The sequence below is a fragment of the Perca fluviatilis genome, chromosome 8 (genome assembly GCF_010015445.1).
Source record: "Perca fluviatilis chromosome 8, GENO_Pfluv_1.0, whole genome shotgun sequence".
Classification (NCBI taxonomy): Eukaryota; Metazoa; Chordata; class Actinopteri; order Perciformes; family Percidae; genus Perca; species Perca fluviatilis.
The window spans coordinates 35,357,109-35,384,176 of record NC_053119.1 but is presented as its reverse complement, the minus strand read 5'-3'; the positions used below and the strand labels follow the sequence as shown (position 1 = coordinate 35,384,176).

General features: G+C 41.7%; 1 protein-coding gene and 1 long non-coding RNA gene across 5 annotated transcripts in view; one reads left to right on the top strand and one right to left on the bottom strand.

The window, feature by feature from the left end:
• Positions 1-27,068, bottom strand: part of znf423 (zinc finger protein 423) — a 168,393-nt gene that overhangs the window by 123,108 nt on the left and 18,217 nt on the right. For all 4 annotated transcript variants that reach the window (XM_039808980.1, XM_039808982.1, XM_039808983.1 and 1 more), the window contains exons 2-3: positions 17,868-17,930; positions 1,350-1,550 (exon numbers count right to left, since the gene is read on the bottom strand). In XM_039808980.1, the coding sequence (XP_039664914.1) occupies positions 1,350-1,550; positions 17,868-17,930 (264 nt within the window). The remainder of the gene's footprint in view (positions 1-1,349; positions 1,551-17,867; positions 17,931-27,068) is intronic.
• LOC120564191 lies at positions 12,216-14,263 on the top strand. Its single transcript, XR_005640069.1, has 2 exons — positions 12,216-12,370; positions 14,157-14,263. It is a non-coding gene; the product is annotated as an uncharacterized LOC120564191 (long non-coding RNA).

The window sequence follows — 27,068 nt, the reverse complement described above, 5'->3', positions numbered from 1 at the left end:
ATCACAACCGTGCAACTTTAAACTGTTTCATCTGTGCCACTTTGGTCTAAAAACCATAGCACCTAGTCACTCAAACACATGCAGCGCAATTATACACCAAATATCAAATCCCTTTAGTAACACATTTAAGTGGAACATTTGTGTAAAGAGTATGTTACAACAGTATTGACTCAATTCTACCTCATTCCCTTATTCCTTCAAGTATTTACTATTGCTGGATGCAAGCACCAATGATTTAATTTTTTTTTTTTTTTTTAAGTGCTCAGGTTCAGTTTTACTTAAATTCTGGACATGTCCTAAGGTAAGTGAAAAACATTTAACCGTTAAGAAAATACAAAATAGTAGTTGTATTGTTTGTGAAATGCTAACTACTACAGGTTGGTGCTTTCCTTATTTAGGTTTTCTGTTCTTTTCCTCTTCCCCTTGCTTTTATTTTTCTATCTATCTATCTCAATCAAAGTATTAAGGTTTAATATCACTAACCCCTGACACGTGGTAGCGCCATATATCTATGACATTTTAGGGATCGACTGATATGGATTTTTTAGTGCCGATACAGATTTTTTTTTTTTTTTTTTTCCATCAGCCTTAGCCGATGACCGATACGGGCTACCGACTTTTTTGAGCCGATATTTGGAGCAGATACTGCTTTTGCTCCCTTAATTTACATCCTAAAAATGTAAACCCTGCCACACTGGATTTGTTTTCGGAGTCTGCTCTGCCATTTCTTTAAAAATAATAATCAAATACACAGATCAGTGTCACTTCTGCAATAATCTTACATTCATAACACACAAATTATGTGTGCAATGAGCATCATATGGATGGGTGCACTGCATACAGTTAACTGTGCAAGGGTAAAAGGCTTTCATCAACATCTACAACTCAGCCTTGACGATGCATTGCTTGCTGACTTAAGACAGATATAATCAGGTCATCACAAAATGTCCTTTGTCAACACATTTAAATAATTTAAGAAAACAATAAACCTGAAAAGTAGCCATTGAAATAAAGTGCTTGATTTGTAATTGAAGACTGCCATGGTGCTAGCGGTGGAGGGGCAGCGCATGGTCTGCACGTGAACTGCAGCGTCTCCAGCAACACAGAGCTGCCTGTCTGTAAATAATGCCGGGAAAAAACTATCAGCGAACGCAGCAGGCGCGTATCGGCTGATGCCGATACACGTAAAAACGCAAATATCGGCCCAGCCGATAAAATGGGTCTATCACTATGACATATGACAATGTTGGGCATTTAGCTGCTCTGTTTCTGTGGTTTTGTGACAGTGACGTGAGGCTGGTCAGTTACAACAACCACATATATCACAATATCCACGTGGACAATCGTACCTGCTGGGCAGTGGTGGGTTCTGTGTTCCGTGAGTTCAGCCAGACAGTCAAAGTCATGTTGACAGTTGTCACAGGTGAAGATGGACTCGTCATCTAGGTCATCATCATGGTCTCGGTCGTCGTGCTCCTCTTGTTCTCCGTCCTCAGCGCCCACCCCATGACCGTCTTTGGGCTCTGCTTCTCTGTCAGCCGCCGGGACATCTGGACACACACACACACACACACACACACACACACACACACACACACACACACACACACACACACACACACACACACACACACACACACACACACACACACACACACACACACACACACACACACACACACACACACACACACACACACACAACAACAAAACACACACACAACATATGACCATGAGCTCAAAAGCTTCCAGCTGCAAGTTTCAAAGAGCTCATTGCCGTAGCCATTTTTTTACCAATAATTTTTCTGTTTATACTGCCGACCACGACTACATCATCTGTTGCCAGCTAAACGAACGGAAAGCCGAAAATGCAAAAAGACAAAAAAAATGTTATGTGCTTCTTTACAAATGAAATGAATGTCAGACTGACTGATGTGCTTTTTAGAAAACAATTTGATTTTAGAAATGTCTCATGACATATTGTCTCTAGAAGTGTATTATTTAAAAGTAAATACTCAATACTATCGAATCGCAATGCTTGCAGAATCGCAATAATTGAAAATCGCAATACAAATCAAAAGCATATCTTCCCAGCCCTACTATCCATTATGATTTAGTTTCTTTCACAATTCATTTTTACACTGCCATTTTGGGTTTGGCTTGTTTTTACTTGCACAAAAAGATATTTTCTTGGCCTCTCTACCTGCTACATTTTTACCAATGATATGTGCAACTTGACTTAATTGTGCTGAGTGTGTGGAACATTGGTCCAGTATGTGATGGAGTGTGTGTGTGTGTGTGTGTGTGTGTGTGTGTGTGTGTGTGTGTGTGTGTGTGTGTGTGTGTGTGTCCTGGTAGCAGACAGACAGAGTGTGAGAGGGGACCAGTGGAACGCTGTGTCGGCCCAATCCTCACTGCTCCATTGTGTCTCCATTTTCACACCTTATTATCACATTATAAACGCCAAGGATCCAAGAGGACTGACACTGAAGACACTGGCTGGAGAGGAGAGGAGGATGAAATTTGGAAAAAGGTATGGAAGGAAATAAATGAGTTGAACTTATTTGGCTATAGATGCAGTGAAGGAAATATACTTTTTGTTCTGCGTCCTCTGCTTTTTTTATGCTTCACCGGCTTCTGTTTTAAATAAATATTTAAACCTCAAAGCAACACCCAGAGAATAACCCAATATAGCGCATAATGCCCAATGTACGTAGACCAATTACTAGAATAAAACCCAACCAGTCCAGCATTGTAACTTGTATCTTGAATAATGAGGAGCATTGAGAACATCTATGCTAGTAAAAAAAAAGGGTAGGGTAAAACAAATACTGTAAAACAAATATATATTTGTATATACATATATATATATACATACATACATACATACATATATATATATATATACACACATATATTTTATATATATATATATATATATATATATATATATATATATATATATTTATTAATGATGAAAACCATTAATCACAGCCCCCAGAACGACCATCAAGATGAATCAACCACTCTGTTGATTGAAAAGAGAGTGACTGTCAACAAAAAGTGAAAAAGCAAAAGGATTCATTGCAGGGCTATTGCACTGGATTGATTGTACAGCATGCAGTATGTGCACCTAATAAACAGACAACTCAGTAACGTTAAATCTCCATGACTAAAGTTGAAGCACTAGCCATTACGGAGAATCCATAACCTCCATTACTTTGAATGACATGGACAATGGACTTCCTTTAGTGCAGTTATGGGTCAAAAAGGATTAAGATCTAATTCAGTTTTGTCAGAGCTTCCAACATCATTTTATGTGTACAAGTGGCAGAATATGTATTTCTCTCTTATGATGTGCTATTCTTGGCACTTTATCTATATGATTTTTGTTAGATTTGTATTAGAAAAAAGTCTGACACCAAAACCAGGATGTCAGCTCAGCATCAGCAACTATGAGCAGGTACAATCCCAAACCATTTCACTGGATTTCCATGTGACCATTTCAGGTACAATAAAACAAAAGTCAAAAGTAAGAAAGATTAGAGTCAGGTGCACAGGCTCCATCCCACTCTGATTTATTATGGGAGAGGTGTGATGGGAGAGAGGGATGGAGGGATGCTTGGAGGTGGGGAACGAGGGAATGAGGTGATGAGGTGTTTGGGGGGGCTGCAGGAGAGGAAGACATTGATGGAGGGATAGAAGGAGGGATAGATGATGGGATGGTGAAGAAGAGAGGGAGGGAGGGTGTTGGCCATCTGTCCAGTGGTGAGAGCACCGTCTGGCCAGGCAGAGAAAGTGGCCCCTTGGCTGACAAAACACACACACACACACGCACGCACGCACGCACGTCATTGTGCACACTCACACAAACTTACACAGGTAGCACACATATGCAAACACACACAGATGTGCCCACCGGAGGCACACAAAGTGCACACACGTACAAACACACGTGTGTGTACATGCTGGAATGTAAATTTGTGCAGTTGTGTTGTATGTCTGACAACCTATTTACCAGATATCACATAGGTGTGATCGGAATGTTTCTCTGATTAGATGAGTAAATTCTAAGCACAGGATAAGATTATGATTCAGTTCAGACAGTTGATTCCCTAGAATAAACACACAATGGTCAGGACTAAATAGAACTTCTTTCATGCGTTTTGTTCATAATGCAGTATGCTGCACATTAACAAGGAGTACAGTCTGATCCATTAATTATCTAGCCTGGATGCCAGCCGAACTTAGCCCCGCCCACAGAATTCGAGGTCGGGACTAGAATCTGAGTAGGACCACGTCAGGCTATTAATTATCCAAACTCAATTACAAATATCAAGGCCAAGAGCAAGTATTTTGGACAATTAGATCTACCCTAGTAGTAGACCTTTTTCATCTTTGGTTTAAAATGCTGTATTACACATGTTTCTTATTGTTCAATTATAGGAAAGGAAAAATGTTCTGAAACTCAAACCCCCACTTTTCTTATCACCGTTTACTTAATTTAGAAATGCGTGGCCGGGTTAGCTCAGTTGGTAGAGCAGCGGCATTTTTATAGAGGTGTATGCCTCGATGTCCAACCTGGACGACTTTCCTGCATGTCTTCCCCCTCTCTCTCTCGCTCCTTTCATATATGGCTGTCCTTTCCATTAAAGGCTGAAATGCTCAAAAAAATCTTGAAAAAAAAACATTTATAAATGCATTTTTTTGGGTTAGTACTTAAAAGTGTAGTTGTATTGCAACACACAATGCACAATGAGTATACATTATTCTAAGAGTGGCTTGAGCTGGAAATCCACAAAGTATTCATGTTAACATTTAGGCTTAAAATGTAGTTTTTTTTATCATTCAAATGTAAAATCCATGCTATTTTAAGAAATTTGGTACAACGTGTTAAAATAATGCCAATCTCTCATTGTTGGGACAAAAAGAACACAAAAAGTAGCCTACATGTATGGTGTGGAAAAAAAATAAATGCTCTCTTCAAATTGCCATGTTTTAATATTTTTTTCAGAGCAGCATCTCCTTCGTGCTTTTCAAAAGCAAGGACACACACACACACACACACACACACACACACACACACACACACCAGGGTGCCCTGATGCCAGAGGTGAGGGCAGTGCCAACTCCAGTGCATGCCAACACAACCTGCTGTCATAGCAACAGAGGGAGGAGCCAGATGAAACCTCTCCATCTTGCACCCCTCCATCCTCATCTCTTCCTCCTTTTCTCCCCGTCTATATTCCTCCTTTCCTCTTGTCTATTTGTGCAGTGGGATGAAGAGACAGGGATGAGTGTCAAAACAGAGGAAGATAAAAGGGGATGAGAGAGGTTAACACAGTTGGTGGTGTTTCTATTTGCACATGGACAGGGTAATTATGTGTCCTCTTATGGATCTCAGAGAGAAGTAGATGGGGGGCCTAAAAAAAAAAAAAAAAAAAAAAAAAAAAAAAAAAGAGTCCTGTCACTGTAAGCTCCTACTAGTAGATACTGTAGCGGTTTTGATCATTACCACTCTGAAAACTGTGGCAAAAGACCTCCTGGCTAGGCAACAGTGTGTATGTGTCTTTTCAATTTGTGTGTGCTTGCATTGTGTTCCTAGCATCGTGTCATGAAGCCACAACGCTAAGTTTTTCAGTACAAAACGCAGGTGTAAGATAGGACAGTCTCCTGAGTTTCTACCAAAAGTTTCCCAGGGTTGGCTTAATTTGACAACAAATCCGTCCCTCACCATTTGGCCCTCCACCCACACTAAGCCAGCATTTGTCACACCCAAAACTGAGCTTTCTGAAAACGGTCTTCAGAGTGAAAACGGCCGTCTCATGTTGTGGTAAGGGCAAAGGAAGCTTTGCCAAAATGATGACGCTCCGACATGGTAGAGCACTTTGTGGCATTCCTGCCCCGCTGCAACAGTCCCTCAGTTGCCTCAGTCTGTGATCACTCATTTTATGTCAAAACAAAGCACAATGCAGCTGTTGTCATTAACCTGTATTTATGTTTGTTGTCAGAGATTTTTTGCAAGCATAGCATAGTGATTTCATTGGCAGCTCAGTGCAGCAGCACAGGAATTCTTAGTTTACAAGTAGCATTCATGATCCACAATCAAATCAATGTTATACTATACAGATAAGAAAGTGTCTACAGGAAGGATTGTAAAAACTACCTGAAATTGCTGATGTGGGATGCACATTTTCACATGTAAAACAGTTTTCAGGTCTATCTGCATTAAATTAACTGGACATAGCTTCATACATTTTCTTGCTCATCTTTCTCATATTGTTCACAAAACTTCCACAAATCTCATTTCTCAATTTATACACCACCCTTCCCCCACCCCAGCCACCAGAAATAAGCAGCAGGCCTACTTAATGAAAGCAGGCAGCTCCCATGGGTGCTTAGGGTGCGAGAGGGTTGTGTGTGTGTGTTGGGGTATTGATTGAATAGTACGACAGTGGTCCCTAGCAAATAGCATGTGTGCACCACTCGCAGTCTCTCTTTCTTTCTCCCACACGCACGCACGCACGCACACACACACACACACACACACACACACACACACACACACACCCGCACACACGCACACCATATAGCTGTAGTCACTGATAGACATATACTAACACACATGCACACACACGCTCTACAGAGAACCATTATCTCTGAGTCACAGACTGTCCCTATGCCAGGAATAACTGCACATTCTCTCTTTCTCTCACACACACCCACAAACACAAACCCTCCAATCCCAAACCCAGACAGCCTGTTATATTCTTACATCATCCAGAGACACACAATAAGTCAAAATCACATCTGGCAGTTAAACTAAAGAAAATGGGAAAAATACAAATTTCACTACTAAATGAAAGCCACAGCAACATGAACAACAAGATTAGCCTAATCATTTTCATCTGAAAGCACGTGTTATAGAAAATGGGTTTTCTACCGGTCCTTGAGTCACAGAGCCCTGCTGATTTTTATTCTAGCCATGTAATGAGGGACTGAATCACACCTGGGATGCACAGTGAATGCAATTAAAGGAAATTAACTAGCTGGTAGGATAGAAAACCAGCAGTATTTTGGGTCCTAAAGACTAGAATGGAAAACAATTGTTTGGGTCTGCAAGAAAAAAGGGTGTGTAAATATGCACATAAAATAGTTTTTAAGTCTCAACTAATGATTATTTTAATTGTTGATTAATTTGTCAATTATTTTCTCGATTACTGGATTAGTTGTCAGAAAAGGTGAACAATGTTGATCAAATATGGCATCCTCAAATGACTTGTTTTGTCCTGCTCTAATTGTCACCGCCTTGCCTAAAAGTAATACAAATTTCGTGTTTAAATTTCAATATAGCATCAGAACCAGGATGTCCGTATCAGGGTTAAAGGTATTGGTCTACATGATAACAGGGCAAGGAACAGACAGGACCATTCACTGTCCTGCATCTACAGGTGTGCCGAAATATTCAAATCAATGGTAGCATCTAGGGCTGCACAATTAATCAAATTTTAATCACGATCACGATTTTGGCTTCCCACGATCAAATTTGCGTGATCGAGCGATATTTAAAATGCGTCATTCTCTTCATAGAACAGTTTTTGCAAAGCCAATCTAGCGCTCCATAAACCACTGTCTGATCACATGTCTCCATGAGCCAATCAGAGCTGTTCCCTGCCTGCACCGCGCAGCTTAGTTTCTAGATGTAGACAGTCACAGAGGACAGAGTAACATGAGGAAAATTCCACAACAGGTAGCAGTCGGTCATCATAAGCCGGTCACAATGTTTACCAGTTTACCAGTAAACGCAACGTTTTGTACCGTCTGTGTGGTTTTTCAGACAACAGCAGTGACCAGTGCTAGTTTGTGTCTTTTAGCTCATAGCTTTAGCAGCAGACTGTTGGACGTCCCGCTGTTGGAAACCTACAGTGAAATACAGATACACTACACTGTTTAGCAGTCAGCATTTTAGCCGTGTTTAATGCAGTTACTACTGTGGCTGGTTGCTGTGTAACGTGTTACTAGTGTTTACTAGCGTGACATTCAGCGATGTTTATGTTGCCTCTAACGTGGGTTTCGGAGCATCAGAGCGCAACGCAGACATGTAAGTGGCAGTATAATGAGCCACAGAAATCCGCGTAGCTATTTCGTCTGGTAGATACCGGGCATACCAGGCACCACATGCGCCGTTAACGTGAACAGAAAATTGCGTTGCCTGTATCTTTCACGGCAAACATGCATGTCTGGAAAGCGGTCGCACAACAGCTGAAATGGCATACTCCTTCACAGTATCCTTCAATAAAGGAGGAATGTAGCACAATATGGATGTATTAGTAGGAATGTAGCACAATAATGGATGTAAAAGCAGTTACAATTATATAATTATGTGACAATAAAATTTGTTTTGGCTAAAATCAACAAATTATCGTGATAATTAATCGTGATCTCAATATTGATCAAAATAATCGTGATTATCATTTTGGCCATAATTGTGCAGCCCTAGTAGCATCACTTGTATATTCTAATCCATGGATCAAAATATATATCACAACAACAGTACTATATTGATGTATAAAGGTCTGGGGCAGTCACGTGTTTATGGACAATGAACTGGCCCTCACTACATTCCAGAGAAAGTCATATTTATATATATATATATATATATATATATATATATATATATATATATATATATATATGACTTTCTTCTTCATCCCCCTATCAAAAGTAAACACATACTCTCTCACATGCTAAGAGACAGACACAGTGTGTGTGTGTGTGTGTGTGTGTGTGTGTGTGTGTGTGTGTGTGTGTGTGTGTGTGTGTGTGTGTGTGTGTGTGTGTGTGTGTATTAAACTATTTTTAAGACAATTTCTATATGCAGGCATCGGGGTAAGACGGCATGCAACAACAGGCACGGATGTGGAGAAAAGATGCTTTTACACTGTGTGTCTCTAGAGGAACAGTAATAAGCCATAATCTTGGCTGTACCCACCAGCCTCAGTAACCTGAGGACAATGGGCTGTTTATTAACAGATAGAAATATAAATATATAAATGGATAGCTCGGGAATAATGAGGTCACTTTGCATATCTCCAAGATATATGCAGGTAGTGTGTGTGCAGCGTATCGGTACGTGTGTGTGTGTGTGTGTGTGTGTGTGTGTGTGTGTGTGTGTGTGTGTGTGTGTGTGTGTGTGTGTGTGTGTGTGTGTGATTTTGTGCGCACCCTGGGTAATTAGATAAAGAGAAGTGAATTAGCCGAGTCCACAGTGCAGAATGATGTTACACAGCCTAACCACGCCTAGCTGAGACCCACTAATCACCACTCGTTAGGCTCACAGAAGACTGTGTGTGGATGTTTGTGTGTGTTCATAGCGTGGACGTGTTTGTTAGTTGCGTGTCTTTTCTCATTACCCATGTTAAAATGAGTTCATTGAGGTAATTAGGGAGCTAAATGATAAGCCCTAAACATACTGGATAGGAGAGAGGTTTTTGTCCCCCCCTCTCCCCATCACAAAAGTAGGATATAAACTGAAAAGAGAACCTCCAACGTTGGATCCAAGTACAGTCAATATGGACACACTCCATCCCACAGTCTGACTTTAGTTACATAGCATTGCTGTGAGCAGTTGCCAAGACAAGCTAGTGGAGACACAAACTGGAACACTAAAAATCAAACACACACACAGTCAGCATGGCCACCGTACATCTCTATATATCCTGTGTGAAGAAAACTAGGGAATTAATGAACACTGGGAAATGTTCCTGAACCGCCCCTGGGTGATAGAAGTGCACTGAAAGAGAGTGCTAGAGGGAGATTTAAAGGGGAATAAAACATACTGTAATACTGCAAAGGTAAGGAGATGTGTATCTGTCAGCCAAGCATGCATAAAAAGACACACACACACACACACACACACACACACACACACCTATGTCTAGCTTAAAGCAGGCATCAAAAAGGTGGGTAAAAGTGTGTGCGCAGCTTCCAGCAGAATGTTTAGAAACCAAACAGTCCAGGAACAAGGCTTTCATTCTGCTCCACATCGCACTCTACACTGAACCAGGATTCACAGGCACCTGGCTGTGCACCACCAGCTATGAACCAGCCATGAGGTTAAAATCAGACCTGCATCACATGGCTTGTTTGGAGTGCCCAGTGGGTGGCACTTACTAGACCTTTTAGTCAGGACACTTCAAGACAAGTATCAGCTATAATACCATTCAAGAACGCTACATTACACTATCTTACAATCCTTCCTTGTGATTGTCAAAATTGTCTTGTGAAGTAATATCCAGGCAATATTCTACTTTATTTTAATTAAACAAACTGGTTGATGTATTGAATTCATAATATTTTTTTGGGGTGCTATGTAGTGTTGTTTTCGTCAACGGAAATTATGACTAAATATCGTCGTCAACGAACCTTTATCACGTGACGAAAACGAGACGCAACGTAAATGTTGGTCATGTGACGATGACTATAATTAAATGTATAATGCAATGTTGTTGACAAATAAAAACGAAACTAAATATGGTTTACAAAATAAAAACTATGCTAAAATGTCTCTTCATTTTCGTCGACCAAAACGAGACGAGACAAAATGTTATAACGTTATTTTGTCTCATTTAGCCGCGTTATTTTTATCCGGGTCGCACTGCGCAGACGCAGGCAACGTTACTTCCTCAAGTCCTGTCGCGGCATTATTCAATTTAGAAGATGCAGCGGTGAGTTAGAGAGTGAGACGAGCGTAAATGACAACAAATTAAATGAAGTCTGACACAAAGAAAGCTGGGACCGTGGCCGGCCAGCCGGAGTTCGTCTTTGGGAGAAAACGAATAAACGCCATTTGGGAAAACTTTCATTACGTAGAAGTGGAAAAGAAAACTGAATGTGTTGTGGAAAAAGATGGGGAGAAATGTGGCCACAAAATCGCAGGAAAAAAAAACACCACGAACCTCATCTCAAGCCATTCCATAATGAAATTGAGGTAAGTCGAGACATTAACCTAACGTTATTTTCTATTTTAGAAAGCTAATGCCAACTCATGAGGCTGTGGTTAATGTGTCTCATTTTAACGTTAGCTTTAGACGTTAGCCCCTGGAGCTGAAAACGACGGAGACAAACGCGTGTGTGTGTGTGTGTGTGTGTGTGTGTGTGTGTATGCGTGTGTGTGTGTGAGAGAGAGTGTGTGGGTTCTTAGTTCCTACCTGACTGACTCCATGTGTACCAAGTATCCCTTGTTGGCCAACATTTTGGTTTTGTCTATACTACTAGGTACTTATACTATATTGACTGGATTAAATAGAATTACTAAAAATAAAATAAATAAATAAATAAACACTAAAATACTATTTTCATTGACTAAAACTAGACTAAATGTCATAAATTTCCGTCGACTAAAACTAGACTAAAATGTCATCAGTTTTCATCGACTAAAACTAGACGAAAATAGCAACGGATAATACTGACTAAAATATGACTAAAATGCTCAGACTTTGAGTTGATTGAAACTTGACTAGACTAAAAACTTGACTAAAACTAATAAAAACTAAAATGACAGCTTGACACAAAGACTAAACTAAAATTAAAACAAAAACGACATTAGTGCTATGTGTAAAATGTCTACATCTTAAAAAATGTGTGCTTCATTCAATCTGTCTCTATCAAATGTGACTGAACCCCCCCCCCCAAATTCACACACAATACTACAGTGAGACAATACCGCTGGACAGACAGTAAGCACAATGACCTACCTATTTGAGCTCAAAATGTTGAGAAGTGGGCTGATTCAAAGAATGGTAGACACATTTGGCACAGAGTGCACACTCAAATGCACACTGTCACACACACACACACACACACACACACACACACACAGGCTGAACAGGTGCAGCTGGACACAACAACACAGGCCTGCTCTCCGTCTCTCAAGAGAACAACTCCCCCCACCCCTCTCTCACCCTCTGTTTCAGTGTGTATGTGTGGGTGTATGTTAGGTGGCTATATAAAGAGGCCATCTCTCCTCACCTCCTCTTCTCGGCCTCCCACCTCATGTTCTTCCCCCACCATAGCCTCTGTGTGTGTGTGTGTGTGTGTGTGTGTGTGTGTGTGTGTGTGTGTGTGTGTGTGTGTGTGTGTGTGTGTGTTTTCACAATACAAGGCCTCCACCCCCCCCCGGGAGTAGATTTGCTGAGCCACAGAGTACCAGTCACACGCAAACACACTCACACGGATACACACTCACACATGTGCACACACTTACACACACACACACAAGACCCCTGGGACGTACTGCAGCAAGGGAGAGCAGCACCCAACACCAATGTCTGGAAGCAGGATGATGAAAGAGACACTCACGTCATGGAAGGTAAAAGAAAACACACACACACACACAGACACACACACACACACACACACACACACACACACACACAGTATATACACAAACACACATAAAGTCAGCCAGACATGCAATGCCCAGACTTACACAGATCGGCAGAAAAGCTTACTCAAAAACAAGTTAACAGCTGCTCACTTATTAAAAATGTTGGTGCATACACACACACACACACACACACACACACACACACACACACACACACACACACACACACACACACCAACAAAAATTACACAGACACACAGACAAAGGTCTTACATGCTGCAATACAGACAAAAAACACAGATGCACTGTGAGCTGTCACAAGCAGGCAATAATAGTCCACACACACAGAAACTGTTTTGCTGTGGTAGCCTTGGGGAAATTAAAACTACATTATGGACCTCCAGAGGGTAGCGGTGAGAGAGGGATAGAGGAAGAGGAAAAGAGAGAGAGGAAGCGAGAGAAGGAGGGAGGGAGAGCGAGAGAGAGAGAGAGGAGGGAGAAGGGCCAGTGTCCTGTTTTTCGCAGTTCTGGCCATCATCTAGTCATTACAGTGAACCAGAAGAATAGTAATACCGCCTGTAATCTCCTTTCATTCTCTCAACTCCTCATTTGTAACACATTCTTTTTACTTTTCCTCTTAAACACTTATCTCAAGTTCTAACATTCCTCACCCTCTCCGTCTGTCCCTATGGATGGAGGGCTGGCGGAGATTATGTAAATGTATCCTCCAATCTAACCATTTCGTTCTTAAGATTTGATTAATTATTTGTGCTTGTCATTTAGGGTTGCAGCAGCATAGCTGTTTGACGGTATACAGTACCATGGTATGAAAATTGACGGTTATTATACCATATACGTTTATCTACAGTATAAAAGTAAAAAAAAAAAAATGGTTTTAAGTTTCAATTATAATAAAGCGTTTGTTAAAACCAAAAGAACCCTTCTGTTTCCATTCATTTGCGGGTTACTGTAACTAATAATAATTAAGTGCGGATTGGGACACATTTTTCTGTCCGCGCGTCCGACAGAGCATGTACCGAACCCGGTCCGAGCCCGACAGGCATTAAGAAATTTATGTCCGAGCTCGACCCGAGCCCGACACAGTTAAAATCTCGTTTTTTCTCATACTAATGACACATGTATGTTTGTTTGTGTGGAAAGCCCGCTTTTATTAAGCAACTGTAGGAAGGCATTCGCAAATGTCAACAGATGAGCGCATCAGCGCACACGTGATACACCTGCATAATACAGTTCAAATGTTCAATGGCTTATCGCGCTGATGTGACCGAGCCCAACCCGAACCCGAACATCATTTATAAATATCGGTCCGAACCCGGCCCGGCCCGTCGGGTACCGTCGGGTACCGTCGGATACCGACGGGCTCGGTTCGGGTATCCATCCTCTAATAATAATAATAATAATAATAATAATAATAATAATAATAATAATAATACTAATTTTGTCATACCGTCCCATACCATTGCAACCCTATTGTCATTTTGCACGACACACAAAAATCCGTCTTACTTATCATAAACGTAACGCATCAGGGCTGTGCGTTTCTCTTTATTTCTCTCGTCATTTGGTACATGTCGTCTTGCCGTTCTCCATCGTGTTGTGTTCTGCTGCCTTAATTTGTCTTCTATTTCAGGTGCGTCTAGATGTGTGACCAACATTTGTGTTTACTGCATTATGTTGTTTTACATTTTTCTTTCAATGTCTAAAGAAGGATATTTTAATTTAATTTTGTATCATTTTATTATTACAGAAATAAATCAAACACTGAAGGCTCTGGAGAAGCTGCTGGGCAAACATCCATGAACCCCTGATCCCTGCAATGACATGCAATAAAGTAGCGAGATGCTTATAATGTCACTGTGGTGCATCTTTCCCACTGAACTACAACCATACTGCGCATATTGGAACAAAGAATCTGGGTTGTGAGACTACAGGAAAAACCTCTTTGCTGACATTAAAAAAAAAAAAAGGTAAATATTCCCACAGCATACTGGAGAACAAGTGCACACGGACACACACTGACTGGATTGTTGGAACAAACACAAAATATGGGAAATGTTAAAAGGCAATTCACATATGTTTTATAGTACGGACAGATGAGAAGTGACAAAGCAACTTAATTGAGCCACCTATGTTCTAACACACAATAAACACACAGTACTTCCCGATACTTTCTGATAGTTAGACAAACTTTCTGGCTGGCCAGTCACGTCTGTGTCCCCACACACCCATAAACACACACACGTATGCGCGCACACTCACAATCACACAGTGAATAACAATAATGCAGTAAGGTCTCGGTTTCTCAGTTTCAGCTTGGGGACCTGACAAACCTTTTCCATGATGACTCACTGGCTCCTTCTGTATGTGACTGTGTGTGTGTGTGTGAGTGTGTGTGTGTGTGTGTGTGTGTGTGTGTGTGTGTGTGTGTGTGTGTGTGTGTGTGTGTGTGTGTGTGTGTGTGTGTGTGTGTGTGTGTGTGTGTGTGTGTGTGTGTGTGTGTGTGTGTGTGTGTACGCGTGCGTGCGTGCGTGCGTGCGTGCGTGTTGTCCAAGAGAAACAGTGTGTGTATGTATGCAGGTGTGTGTGTGTAGGCTATAGACCGTCAGAAAAGAATTGAGAAAAACAAGTCTCTAGAGAAAGAGAGGAGGATTTAAACACAAACCCAGACACTCACAAACACTCATGCCTCTGAAGTTCCCCTGCATGAGGCTGGACGTACGTTGACGCCTGAACAGATGACTCTTATGAACAGGGCAACTCTGCTGCTATACCTGCCCTTTCCAAATCATTCTCTCTCATTTCCTTTCTCTGTCCTTGGCAACTTCCCTCTTTTTCTTCTCCCAGCACGCTGGGGGAGCGAGGAAACAAGGGAAGAAGGGGACAAGTTGTTCTTCTGTCCCACTAAGGGATGGTTTGGCCAGAGGGAATGAGAGAGATGGAGGGTGTTAGGGCACCTTCTGCCTCCGAGGGGTCCTCTCTAGGGCAGAAAGGCCAGGGAGAGGGAAGAAAAAGAGGAAAGGAAAGGAGGAGATGTAGAAAGGGAGGTTGGGGGGGGGAAGATAGGTTGGCTGGATGCTATTCCCTTTGAGTCAGCCTCCCCCCTCCCCCCGCCTTCCCTCCCGTGGGTCTTTCCAAACTCAACACACATTTTCCAGAGAAAGTGAAAGAGAGACACAGAGAGAGAGAGAGAGGGGGGTTGGAAGTTATTTCTCCATTCTTCTTTCATTCTTTTTCTCTCTCCCACTTTCTCACCCCGTCCTTGTCGACAGCATCTCCCAGGGAGTAAAGGAAGCAAGGTCTTTTTTATTTTTTATCTGCTTGAATAAGGGATAGGCAGCAATCCACACACACACACACACACACACACACACACACACACACACACACACACACACACACACACACACACACACACACACACACACACACACACACACACACACACACACACGAGCATAGGTAAAATGTCAAAAGTTAAGAGACAGATCAAGAGATGGAGAGCGAAACAGACAATGAGAAAGAAAGATACATATAGAGATTTAGGAAGCATGCAGAGAGAGAAAGAAAAAGTGATGCAGAGGATGCTAGGACAGGGAATTGATGTTAAAATCCAAATTGAAAGAGTGGCTGAGTAAGCCAATATGGGACAGTATGTTTTTATGGGAGGAAGAGTGCGAGATAGAGGTGTGTGTGTGTGTGTGTGTGTGTGTGTGTGTGTGTGTGTGTGTGTGTGTGTGTGTGTGTGTGTGTGTGTGTGTGTGTGTGTGTGTGTGTCATGGGACTCTAGCTTCCTGCAGGAACTGACACACACAGCAGTTCTAGTGAGCCACCCAGGACCTCAGTCAGCACCCCCTTTAACACGCACACTCAGAGACACACACACAGACACACACACACACACACACACACACACACACACACACACACACAGAGCCCCTGGAGGAGAGTTAGCACAGGTCTGGGGGGGGGGTGTAAGGATGGGAGGGTTCAGTACGTCATAGACACCCCAAGGGTCATACTTTCCTATCCTATCCCTGTAGAGCTGATCGAGAGACAGGGCAGGAGAGGTAGAGAGAGAGATAACTGCATATTTACCACTTTCAGCAGTATCTTATTTCCCTGTTGGGATCTAGTCAGAGGAAGTGTTTAACTGTTCTCTGATAGGCTGCAAACCAGAGCAGAAAAACTAGCTACAGCTGACAAACAACTACAGTAGTCAAACTGTTTTGCCATGGTTTGGAAAACGTGTAATTTGATATTAACTAAGTGTTAATGACAACAGTGAGTACAAATGTAAATAGCCTAGTAGTGCCAGGTTTAAGCTGGGCAGACACTGTAGAATGTGAGCCTGTTTCTAACCCGCTATATGAGCCGCACAACTCATTTTTAGCGTCGGACTAAATTTTAGCATTGGCAGGCGTTATTTGCCATGCAGTGTACAGGGGGGAGCGAGGATCGCTCAGTGCACCCGATGGGGCGTCTGATGTCCAGACGAATATCTAATTTTCTAATGTCAGATATTTTGGTCAGCCGACTTCAGGCTCTCGCGCAGTTGAAGCAGAGCCATGGGTCGGCTCCCCACGGCCGGTGCCTTCCCCCCCCCTCGCTGCACGTGCACGAAGCGGCAATCACAGCGTCTGAAACACGTCATTTGTACAGTACATGTTTTTGTGAATCCATAGAATTGCCATCCAATTTATCTAGTCACATACATGAACTTCAGAGCACACCTGGTTCAGCTGTTCCTTTTGACTTAAAGGTGAAAGGGCGAGTGATAATAATTTCTAATTTCCATCTGAGGGTGGAGACAAGCGAGAAGGGAGGATAGAAGATGGGAGGGAGAGACAGAGAGGGAGCAATACAGCAGTTGGTTTGGAAAAACCGCAAGGAAAAACTAAATCCAAGAAAAGAACGAAAAGAAAAGCCCTACCATCTCTCGGACTTCCTCCCAGGATATCCCTAGACCATAGAGAGTAGTGAAAAAGCACACAAATCTCTCTCTTGTCCCCCATAACCAATCTTTCTCTCTCCATATCCCCTTTGTCATCTCTCTTTCCATTCAGTCAGACTCCCGAGACCAAGAGTGCTCTGTCTCTTTTCACATCTCCCTCTCATTCCTTCTTTTACTTTTCAAATATCCTCTTTCCTTGCTTATATAGTTTTTCTTTCTCTTAATACTTTCACCAACTCCTCCATCCAAACTCCTCTTTGTTCACTTCCTCTCTCCATCTTTTCTTAGTTGATAGCCCTCTGAGCAGGCCATTATAAACCATGTGGAATTGATATTACAAATGGTGTGTGTCTGTGTGTTTGTGTGTGAGAAATATAGACTTAAGCCTCTCGTGTGGATCTGACAGCTTGCTGGATCTCGATTACATTAGTGTGTGTGTGTGTGCGAGCGCGCACACACGTGTGTGGGTGTGCGTGTGTGTGCGTGTGTGTGTGTGTGCGCACAAACCTGTCTGGATGGTTGATTCATCCCAGGTCCCTCCACACTCTGAAGACTCCCCTTCTTCTACCGCTGAGGAGAAAGGAAGATACATTAAAATGTACGTTAAAGCTCCATTGTGTAATTTTTTGAGTTGATTCTTAGCAAAAAAAAACTTTGTTCTTTCACAAATATGTGCTCATTCATGTGTAATTACTTCCACCAACTGATCAAAGTATTCTCGTAAGCGTAGAATCTGCCATTCAGAATCATTCAGTTGTTAATTAATTTAGTTTAATTTAATTTAATTTAGTTGCTTGGCTAAATATAGCATGATTGTGCGTAACGCTAGAACGACGTCTTGGATACTTTTCCTCGCGTCAATGATGAAAAAGGATTGTCTACCAATTTCACTGCTAGATGGGAGAAATTCTTCCACAATGTAGCTTTAAGTATTTATTATCAGCAAGCAAAAGAAAATTACCGTGACCAAAAGCCCAAGATCACGAGCAAAAATGTACTCAATCTCCAAAAGTTAATAGATTCAAATGAATCAACTATTTTCAAAATCTATTCATCATTTCAGCCATTTCCTTAGTAAAAATACCAAACATGGTTGGTTCTAGCTTCTAAAAAGTATTTTCTGCTCTTCTTTGTTTAATGTAAACCGATCCGACAAAAACAAGCTGCTTGATGATGTGATCCATAAAGAATTCCATATAGAAATGACAACACTAACAGACTAGAGGAGCCTGAAGTGTTGAATCTGGACTACAGGTCTGTTTATGATCAATCGTATAGTTTCCCTTGGATGGTTCTCTGAAATTATTTTTGTGTCTCTCTTGGTCTCCACCACTTTGAATTAAAAGTGCAAGCAGTCTTTACAAACCATAGGCACTACATTACACAGACGTTTCATTGGAGGGTTATGGAGTCTGCATGTATCTACCTCTGCACATGTTTAACCTCGTAAATGTATGATATTAACCACCTCTAAAAACAGACCAGGGAAGCAACAACAAAAATGCAGGTATTGGCAATGTCCTGAGATATCTCGGACACACGAACACAGAGCTGATCAGAGCTGGAATGTGACACTGACTTCCTGGGTACAACAGGAAGGAGGGAAGTACAGCTGGCACACAAACAGGAAATGGCTGGAGCCACCACACAATGGGGTTTCCTGTACACCCCTCCCCCCCCACATGATTCCTCACTTACTCACCTCTCAGATCCCTCAAAATCCTAGTTCTCATCCTGCTCTCTCGGATGACCCCCACCCCTCCGGCTCTTTATAGCGCTCCTCATCTTCCTCACTCCATATATCCTCATCAGCTCCCACTTGACCCACCCCATCCTCACAGCTGCGCTCAGCCAAAAGCTCAAATGAAAACAAGAAGTTTTAAAATCAGTGACGTGTCCCTTTTACAAGAAAAACAAACTGTTGAGATGTTCCTTGTTTTAGTTAAACCCCAAGGATGTTAAAATGTACGGGTGTTCAGTTTCCCCAGGTAGTAATAATGTGGACCATTAAAACTACAACAATTAGAAATTGGTGCTGGGGTGTAAAGTTCTACATAACGAACCCACAAGACCGGTTCAGTTTGAGGACAGTTAATTAAATTACATTGAAACTTCCTGCCAATCTAATCATCAGTGTTCAGGTCTCTTGACATAATCGGCTAAATCCCTGCATAATGGTTGAACTGCACTAAAAACAACTGCAGCTGAATCCTTCCATTTAAGTGATCTACACAGCAGGCTATATTGTGAAAGTAAGCTACCCAGCCTTACATGTATGTCTGTTCAATAGCAACTAACAACGTAGTGCAGTGACTTCATTTTTTTACTGGCCAAAGTCAACACCAGGCTGAGAGACACGCACGCACGGATCAAGAGACGGAGAGAGAAACAGACAATGAAAAAGAAAGATACATAGAGATTTAGGAAACACACACACACACACACACACACACACACACACACACACACACACACACACACACACACACACACACACACACACACACACACACACACACACACACACCTATTAAAACCTAGTTTGAAAGAATCAGAGAATAAGGATTGACAGGAAATAAAATAAATGATCTGTATGAGACAAGAAAAGAACTAAAAAGGCAAAGTTTGAAACACACACATCAGAAACATGTACCCTGTGCCCTGCCAACTGCTTCAAACATTTTCATTGTATTCCCTAAATATAAATGAGCCCAACGTGCTAAAGAAATATGTATAACACATAATACTTCTTTGTGAAAGTCAAATGAAGCATTTCATTTTTGAACAAGTTCCAATATAGAGCAGTGGAATCACCATGATCACATCACATCCAATGAAAACAGAGCCTGGGCTGCGAGTCATTTCTTCACATCCATTCAAAATGACTCTAATATGAATAATTCATTATGATTCAACCGGATTACATTTACACCTGGTACTAATATGTGTCTCCAGTGTCCACATTGAGATCCTCGGTCCAGCTCAAACAACAGAAGGTCCCTTTTTTTTCATTACCGCCTCCTCCTGGTGCAGCTGTCGGTTGTTTTAGAGGCAAGGCAGCCGTCTGGCTGCTGCTGCTGCTTCTGCTGGAGGCCGGTGCTGGTAGTTGTATGTGGTCCGTGACCACCTCCGGAGGCGGTTTGACTGATCGGATCCACAATCCGTCCTCAATGCGTTTTGGGTGCTTTTACACCTGTATTTCGTGTGGTATGTAACATGTAACATGTGGTCAAGCACTTTCCGTTTGCACTCCCATCAACCAAAACGCATATCAATGCCAGGTGTAAATGGTGTCAAAATGTCTACCTGCTACTGAGGGGGGTTATCTTTACACATGTTGCCATGATTATGAAATTACAAGAATTCCTATATTGTAGAACCAAAACTGGGCCCAGAGCTGGGAAGGATATGAAAACCACAATAATTTCTGAGCATTTCTTCTACAAAAATATGGGGGCGTATGAATTTACTGCAAAGTCAACTGCTTTGTTTGTTCTACACCACAAAAGCGGTAGAGAGGGTGGAGAAGTCCCTTGGTGTACACATCATCGAGGGTCTGACCTAGGCGCTGCATACTGACTCAGTGGTGAGAAAGGCAGGGCAAAGACTGTTTCACCCTCAGACGCCTGAGGAAATTCCGGGTATCGCCTTCAATACTGAGGCTCGGGAGGAGCTTCTACCCTCACTAAACCCTCACTAAACCCTCACTAAACCCCAACTAAATGACGACACTGCCTATGACTGCCCTTCCAGAGTCTGGGGCTTCTGAGGGCCAGATGTAGACCACAGTGTGCTAATAACGTACTAATGGATCCCTGGACAAACACACAGCACACACCTAGGCACTCGAGACAGACCCACACAGGATTTTAACTTGAAGGCTGCGCGTCTGTCTGAACAGAGACCTCCCACTATGACTGAACACGCCTGCCAAACACAGCAGACAGAAACAGATGAGAGAAGGTACGGGAAGAGGAAACCAAAAGAAAAACATAGTATTTCCTCTGAGCTAATAAAAAGGGGCTTTCCTCCAAAACACTTTTAGCATATTACCTTATAATTAAGCCATGAGTTGGGTTGCATGATTAATACAATACTACACCTTTAGTCTCTTAAGCAACATGCAATGCAAAGGTGTATGCGTGGTGTTACTGATGCATTTGTTTACCAGCAATATGAAGTAGAAAAATGCAGTCAGATGAGATGACAGAACACACTCTCTAGTGTATGCAAACTAAACCTACAATTCTAATTCCAATCTTTTTGGCCACAGCACCCATTTCAGAGCACAACACACATCTCACCACCCTGACAATATTATGCTGCTCCACAGACTTGAAGTAAGGAGGAAAAATATTCTGAAACCCACATGAAAAGAGGGACCTGTATCACTTATGGACAGAGATCTGAATCAAAAGGTTTCACTTTCTGACAAGCAGTGTTCCCTGCTGAGACCACACTCTGCTTAAGTCATGCGTCCCTGATGTGGTTGTGACAAGGCTTCTCGGTATGCTTTCCCTGACAATCATGATAAAAACTGGTTAACACAAGTTTTTAGCTGTGACTGTCCTTCCTTTGCCGTACCTGAAGTTGCTGCATTTCGGCTGCTGTCTGGAGATTCCTTCATGCGCAACTCGTATTCTTTCGGATGTTTCATACGCTAATTTTTTAACAGCGGCTATGTTGTGTACTGTTTCAGAGTCCGTGCCACCATAAGACAAATCGGCATTGCAAATTTAAAATGTAGCTCGACTTGAATGGCCTTCTTTTGACTGAAAATACTGCCAACAACACATTTTCACTTTCTCACAGCCTACTGCATTGAACGGTCATTGAACACCTTCCCGTACTCAACGGCGGCGTCATCAGGTCGACCAGTGTAGCGCACCTAGGGCAAGCGTAGGGTTCGGTTTGGTGGAAAAAAAATTCTAAGGTTCGGCAGAAACCAAACCCCGTCAAAAAGCCCAATATTCGGTGCATCCCTGATAAAAAACATATTCTTTTGGTAGTTAGTTTTTTTGGAGATTTTATAGAAGGACCTAGAGGTACTGGTGACTCTGCCTCTGATAAAAGCCCATTTCTTCTGATGAGACTGTAGGGAATACAGTGTGTTTCATTAGCCAAGCACACACAGCTTTATTTAGATTTCCCTATCCTCCCTCTGAGACACACACACCGTTACTGTGAACCCTGCACACACCAGGGGGTCGGTGGGGGGGGTGGTGTATGTGTGTGGTTGTGTGGAAAGGGTTGAACATTCTTGCACAAACTGTACGAGTAAAAGGAGGGAGAGTTCAGTCGGAAGTGTGAGTGTGTGCACGACAAAGTGTGTGTGTTTACATACGGGCTGTACCGAATGTCATTTTTCTATATTCAAAGCTTCTATTGTAGCCTGGGAAAACCCTGACGAACTTCCGGCAAATTTGAGATTAGCTCTGCAAGTCAGTCTGGCCAAGAGCCCTTTCAAGCCCATTTCAATTTTTTCTAAATCCAGGCACCAATCACAACCGTTGAGGCGGGCTTTACACGATGACGATAACGCAGCGACAGCGAGCAGCCTTTTGTTAACATTCAACATGACGGCCACCGAAGCGCAGCAACCCGTTGATGCCGCTGTCGCTGCTACGTCACCCGGATCGTTGGTCTGATTGGTTGAAGGACTATCCAATTGCGGCCAGAGGCATTTAAGCGGCGTCCGTTGGTGACACCCCTTTGGAAATGAACTGTGAATGAACGTTCCCCAGATCCACTCTCAGTTACATCTGAGAAGGATTCTATTGAGGTTTTTAGAATGAAGTTTCGAAAATGTAAGGCTTCATATTTTATGACATCATCGGATAAAAATCCTCCTTTTTTTTATTAAATCAATACGATCTTTTTTGTAATGACTGAAGAAGTACTAGAAGTGCGTTAGAGCCGAAATAGATTTTTTGTTATTGTGGTTATATAAATGCAATTTATGGTAGGCCTGTAACAATTATTACATAATTGTCTAATTGTCAATTCTTTTTTACATAATCGCGGTGTCCTTGTTTAACCGCAATTACGTAATTGCTAACATTAGCTAATTTCTTAACGCGTATATTAAATCAATGATAATTGTTGATTTTGTTTAGATATGCCAAATTGTAATTGGTGATTATTGGTGGGACTATACAGTATATTTTATTAATTATTTCAATTGTTAGTTGTTGGCAGTTGAACCTATACATGTTCATAGTAACAAAAATGACAAGGGGGGGGGGATACAATTACAATTTTTTTTATAATAACTTACTTCACAGGCTTTGAACCTGTGATATTGCATCTGTATCACATAACAGTGATATAACTAAAGATGTATCCTGGAATTCATTCTAATCTTTAAATTGTTTCGAAAACTAATCAATAAATACATATTTTTAAATTTGACTGAAAGAAATAATTATATTGATAATCGCAATTATTTCTGAGACTAATTGGACAGCAAAATTTGGAATTATTATTACAGAATTATTACAGCTCTAATTTATGGTGCTGTTAAAATACCGCTAGACTGCCTCGTTAATACGAGTGTGAGCCTCCTTTTGTGTGTGGGAAGCGGGATAGCAGAATATTCCGTTAGATAAAAACATGAATAGAAATGATTACATCTATCTTTTTTCAATAGATTTGGACTTTTAAATAAAAAAAGATTGTCAGAAACAATCCTATGCAGACATCATTGAAATTTGACTCTACAAATATTATGACACTAATAATATTAGTGTGGCCTAATCACAAGTGTGTGTCAGTGCATTAAAAACATCAAATTCGGTACCCAGCCCTATAAGAGTGAGCCTAGTTTCGGGTGATATCACCCAGGCCTATGTAACATGCCATGGTCACATATACACAAAAACATACACACAAACACGCAGAAGTAGCGTACCTGTAGGCCTCAATCTGCCTCAACAACATCACTGTACAAATTCTGCACAAACCCAAACCCCATAGCATGATAGCCTACAGTATATGTGTGAGTGTGTGTGATACAAAGCAAACAAGATGCTACTGGGAATCTTTGAAGCATCTTTACACATGTGTACACACACACACAATTAAGACTTGCTTGAGCTGTGGCTTTTGTTAACCCCTGAGACACCTTAGTCTAGTCTATCAAATGTGTGTTTTAGATGTGTGTTTCAGATGTGTGTTTCACCATATGTAGTTTAATGAGAACAGTAAAGAAATGATTTCCCTGGACTTTGAAGGGGGGTGTACTTTCAGTCTGTGTTACTCGATAAGATTTTGAAGTATCTCTCACAAATGCGGTCTCACAGCATGAATATAAACATCAGCCGATTTGTAATTATTTGGCAGAATGGGTAACTTCCACATCGACGTCCGAGGTCTGCAGATGGCAGGAATGTCAAACGTGCGGTTTTGCTTTTCACATTATTTTTAGGTGGAACCATGCTATAGATCAGTGGTTCCCAACCTGGGGTCCAGGCACCCCTTAGGGGGGCGGCTCAGCTTTTCTTAGACATAAGTAGGGGGGGGCGCCAAGGAAAAAAGGTTGGGAACCACTGCTATAGATGTAGACATGATAGTGTTTTAATGGCTCTTGGCTTAAGATATTTTATTTAGGTGTGTGTTTTAAGAAATCCGGGAGAGCAACTGAAGCTGGGAGCATGAAAACAGCAGCATACAAGAGCACCACATTATCCATTCTGTGGAAACACACACACACACACACACACACACACACACACACACACACACACACACACACACACACACACACACACACACACACACACACACACACACACACACACACACACACACACACCGGCAACATACAAAAAACCCTGTCAACCACACCTGCAGAAAACACAGTCCCAATAAACAGTCAGATGCAAACACACACATAACATAAGCACACGTCAAACTGCAACACAAAAGAACAAAACATGTCTGCATTGAGACAGATCATTAGACAGGCATAATTATACCAGGGTGTCCACAGCAGCAAACCACACAAACACCAAAATAGGTCCCAATATGACAATCTGCAATGCAGAATTTCCTAATATCAGAGTCGCAAGGCTCCTGCTAAAAAATATACAGGAATTGGAAATTAGATCTCAGACCTAAAAGCAGAAAAATGTGTAAAATGATACATATATATTTTAGAATATTTTTCTAATCTGAAGTAGATTGAGCAGTGGAGACCTGTCGCTGGGTGAACACCAGCAGATGATAGGACCGTGCAGATCTCAGTATATTTGATACAAAACTGGATCTCCTGGGGACAACGTTTTAATCATAATAATGGACAATAGTGGCATAGTGCAATATTGGTGCTTTTATTAAACTGCACTGCTCAGACCACCTCTTGCAAGCAGAAAGGCAAACCCATTACAATATAACTTCATAGTGTGATTAAGGAAGAGTCTGTACTGGCTTAGATTCGTGGCTGAGTCATCCACAACTGCTTGTAGAATGTATGAGGTCCTTCTCTTTCAGGTGATTGAACACCGGTATCCATCATACAGCCCAGGAATAATATGCAAGTTCCATCTGTAGTCTCTAATTTTAGCAATGCACTGAAAATATTTACACATGGGTTTAAGACTGAGGGTAATTAATTACATTTTCTGACACAGCACCTGAATCTAGAAGAACAGACCCACTGTTAAGTAACTGGTAAGCTATTCAAAGTTCATACAATTTACTCACTTTAAGTGTAAGTGGCAGGCATCCTCAGGAAAAGAAGTTTACAAAAGTCTGACTACAAATTTGACTGCCTGAGTGTCTTGAAACATTGCAGTAATGTGAAGAGTACTTAATGGGTGATATTATTTACACATTTTTGATCTATCCACAGTCATACCCAATATAGTCTTGCATTGCCAGACCTATCTCCACAGCGCTGTGGAGATCGCCTTGCTAAGCTCCGTTTGCAGCGGCGGTGGATCTGCAAAATAGTCTCGGGAAGGAACTTCTTTTGTTGGAACATTTGCACACCACAAAAGAAAACGCCACAGATAATATAATTTTTTTTTAACTGTTCACAAAATACAGTAACGTTAGCTATTTAAATTAGCTGGACACATGGTTATGTAATTTGCCCAGTGTATCGCCGTGTGTACTTCGTCCACAGCAATCTAGGGCTGAAACGATTCCTCGAGTAACTCAAATAATTTGATTACTAAAAATCCTCGATGCAAAATTATTTGCCTCGAAGCTTCGTTTAATTAATGTAACCAACGTTGTATCGCTCAAAGTGTTTCCGCACGGATGATTATTACGGTCGCACACCCGGCGCCACTGCTAGTGACACATGCCATTACCATAAAGACTGAAACGGCAGATTACAAAATGAAGGGGCTAAGAGAAGAGACAGGCTGGAGAAAAGGACAGTAAGTGTCCAAAGTTTGGAATCAGTTCAAACGTAATTAAAACGAAGACTCTGTACATTGTGTTTACTGCAAAATCAAACTAGCTTACCACAATAATAGCACGACGTCAGTGCTTCAGCATCTCAACAGAAAACGGAGTGGATTAATGGATTAATCATCCATTCCACCATGCGGACCCAACAAGAGTCGTCCAAACTACACCAAACACAACACCTCAAAAATCAAAGACAAGAAAATACGTAGTGGTGACCACAATTTGATCTAAACAGCCGACTTGTTGACTATCCCTTCGGAAAAACAGCTGATCGTTGCGCACCATTTT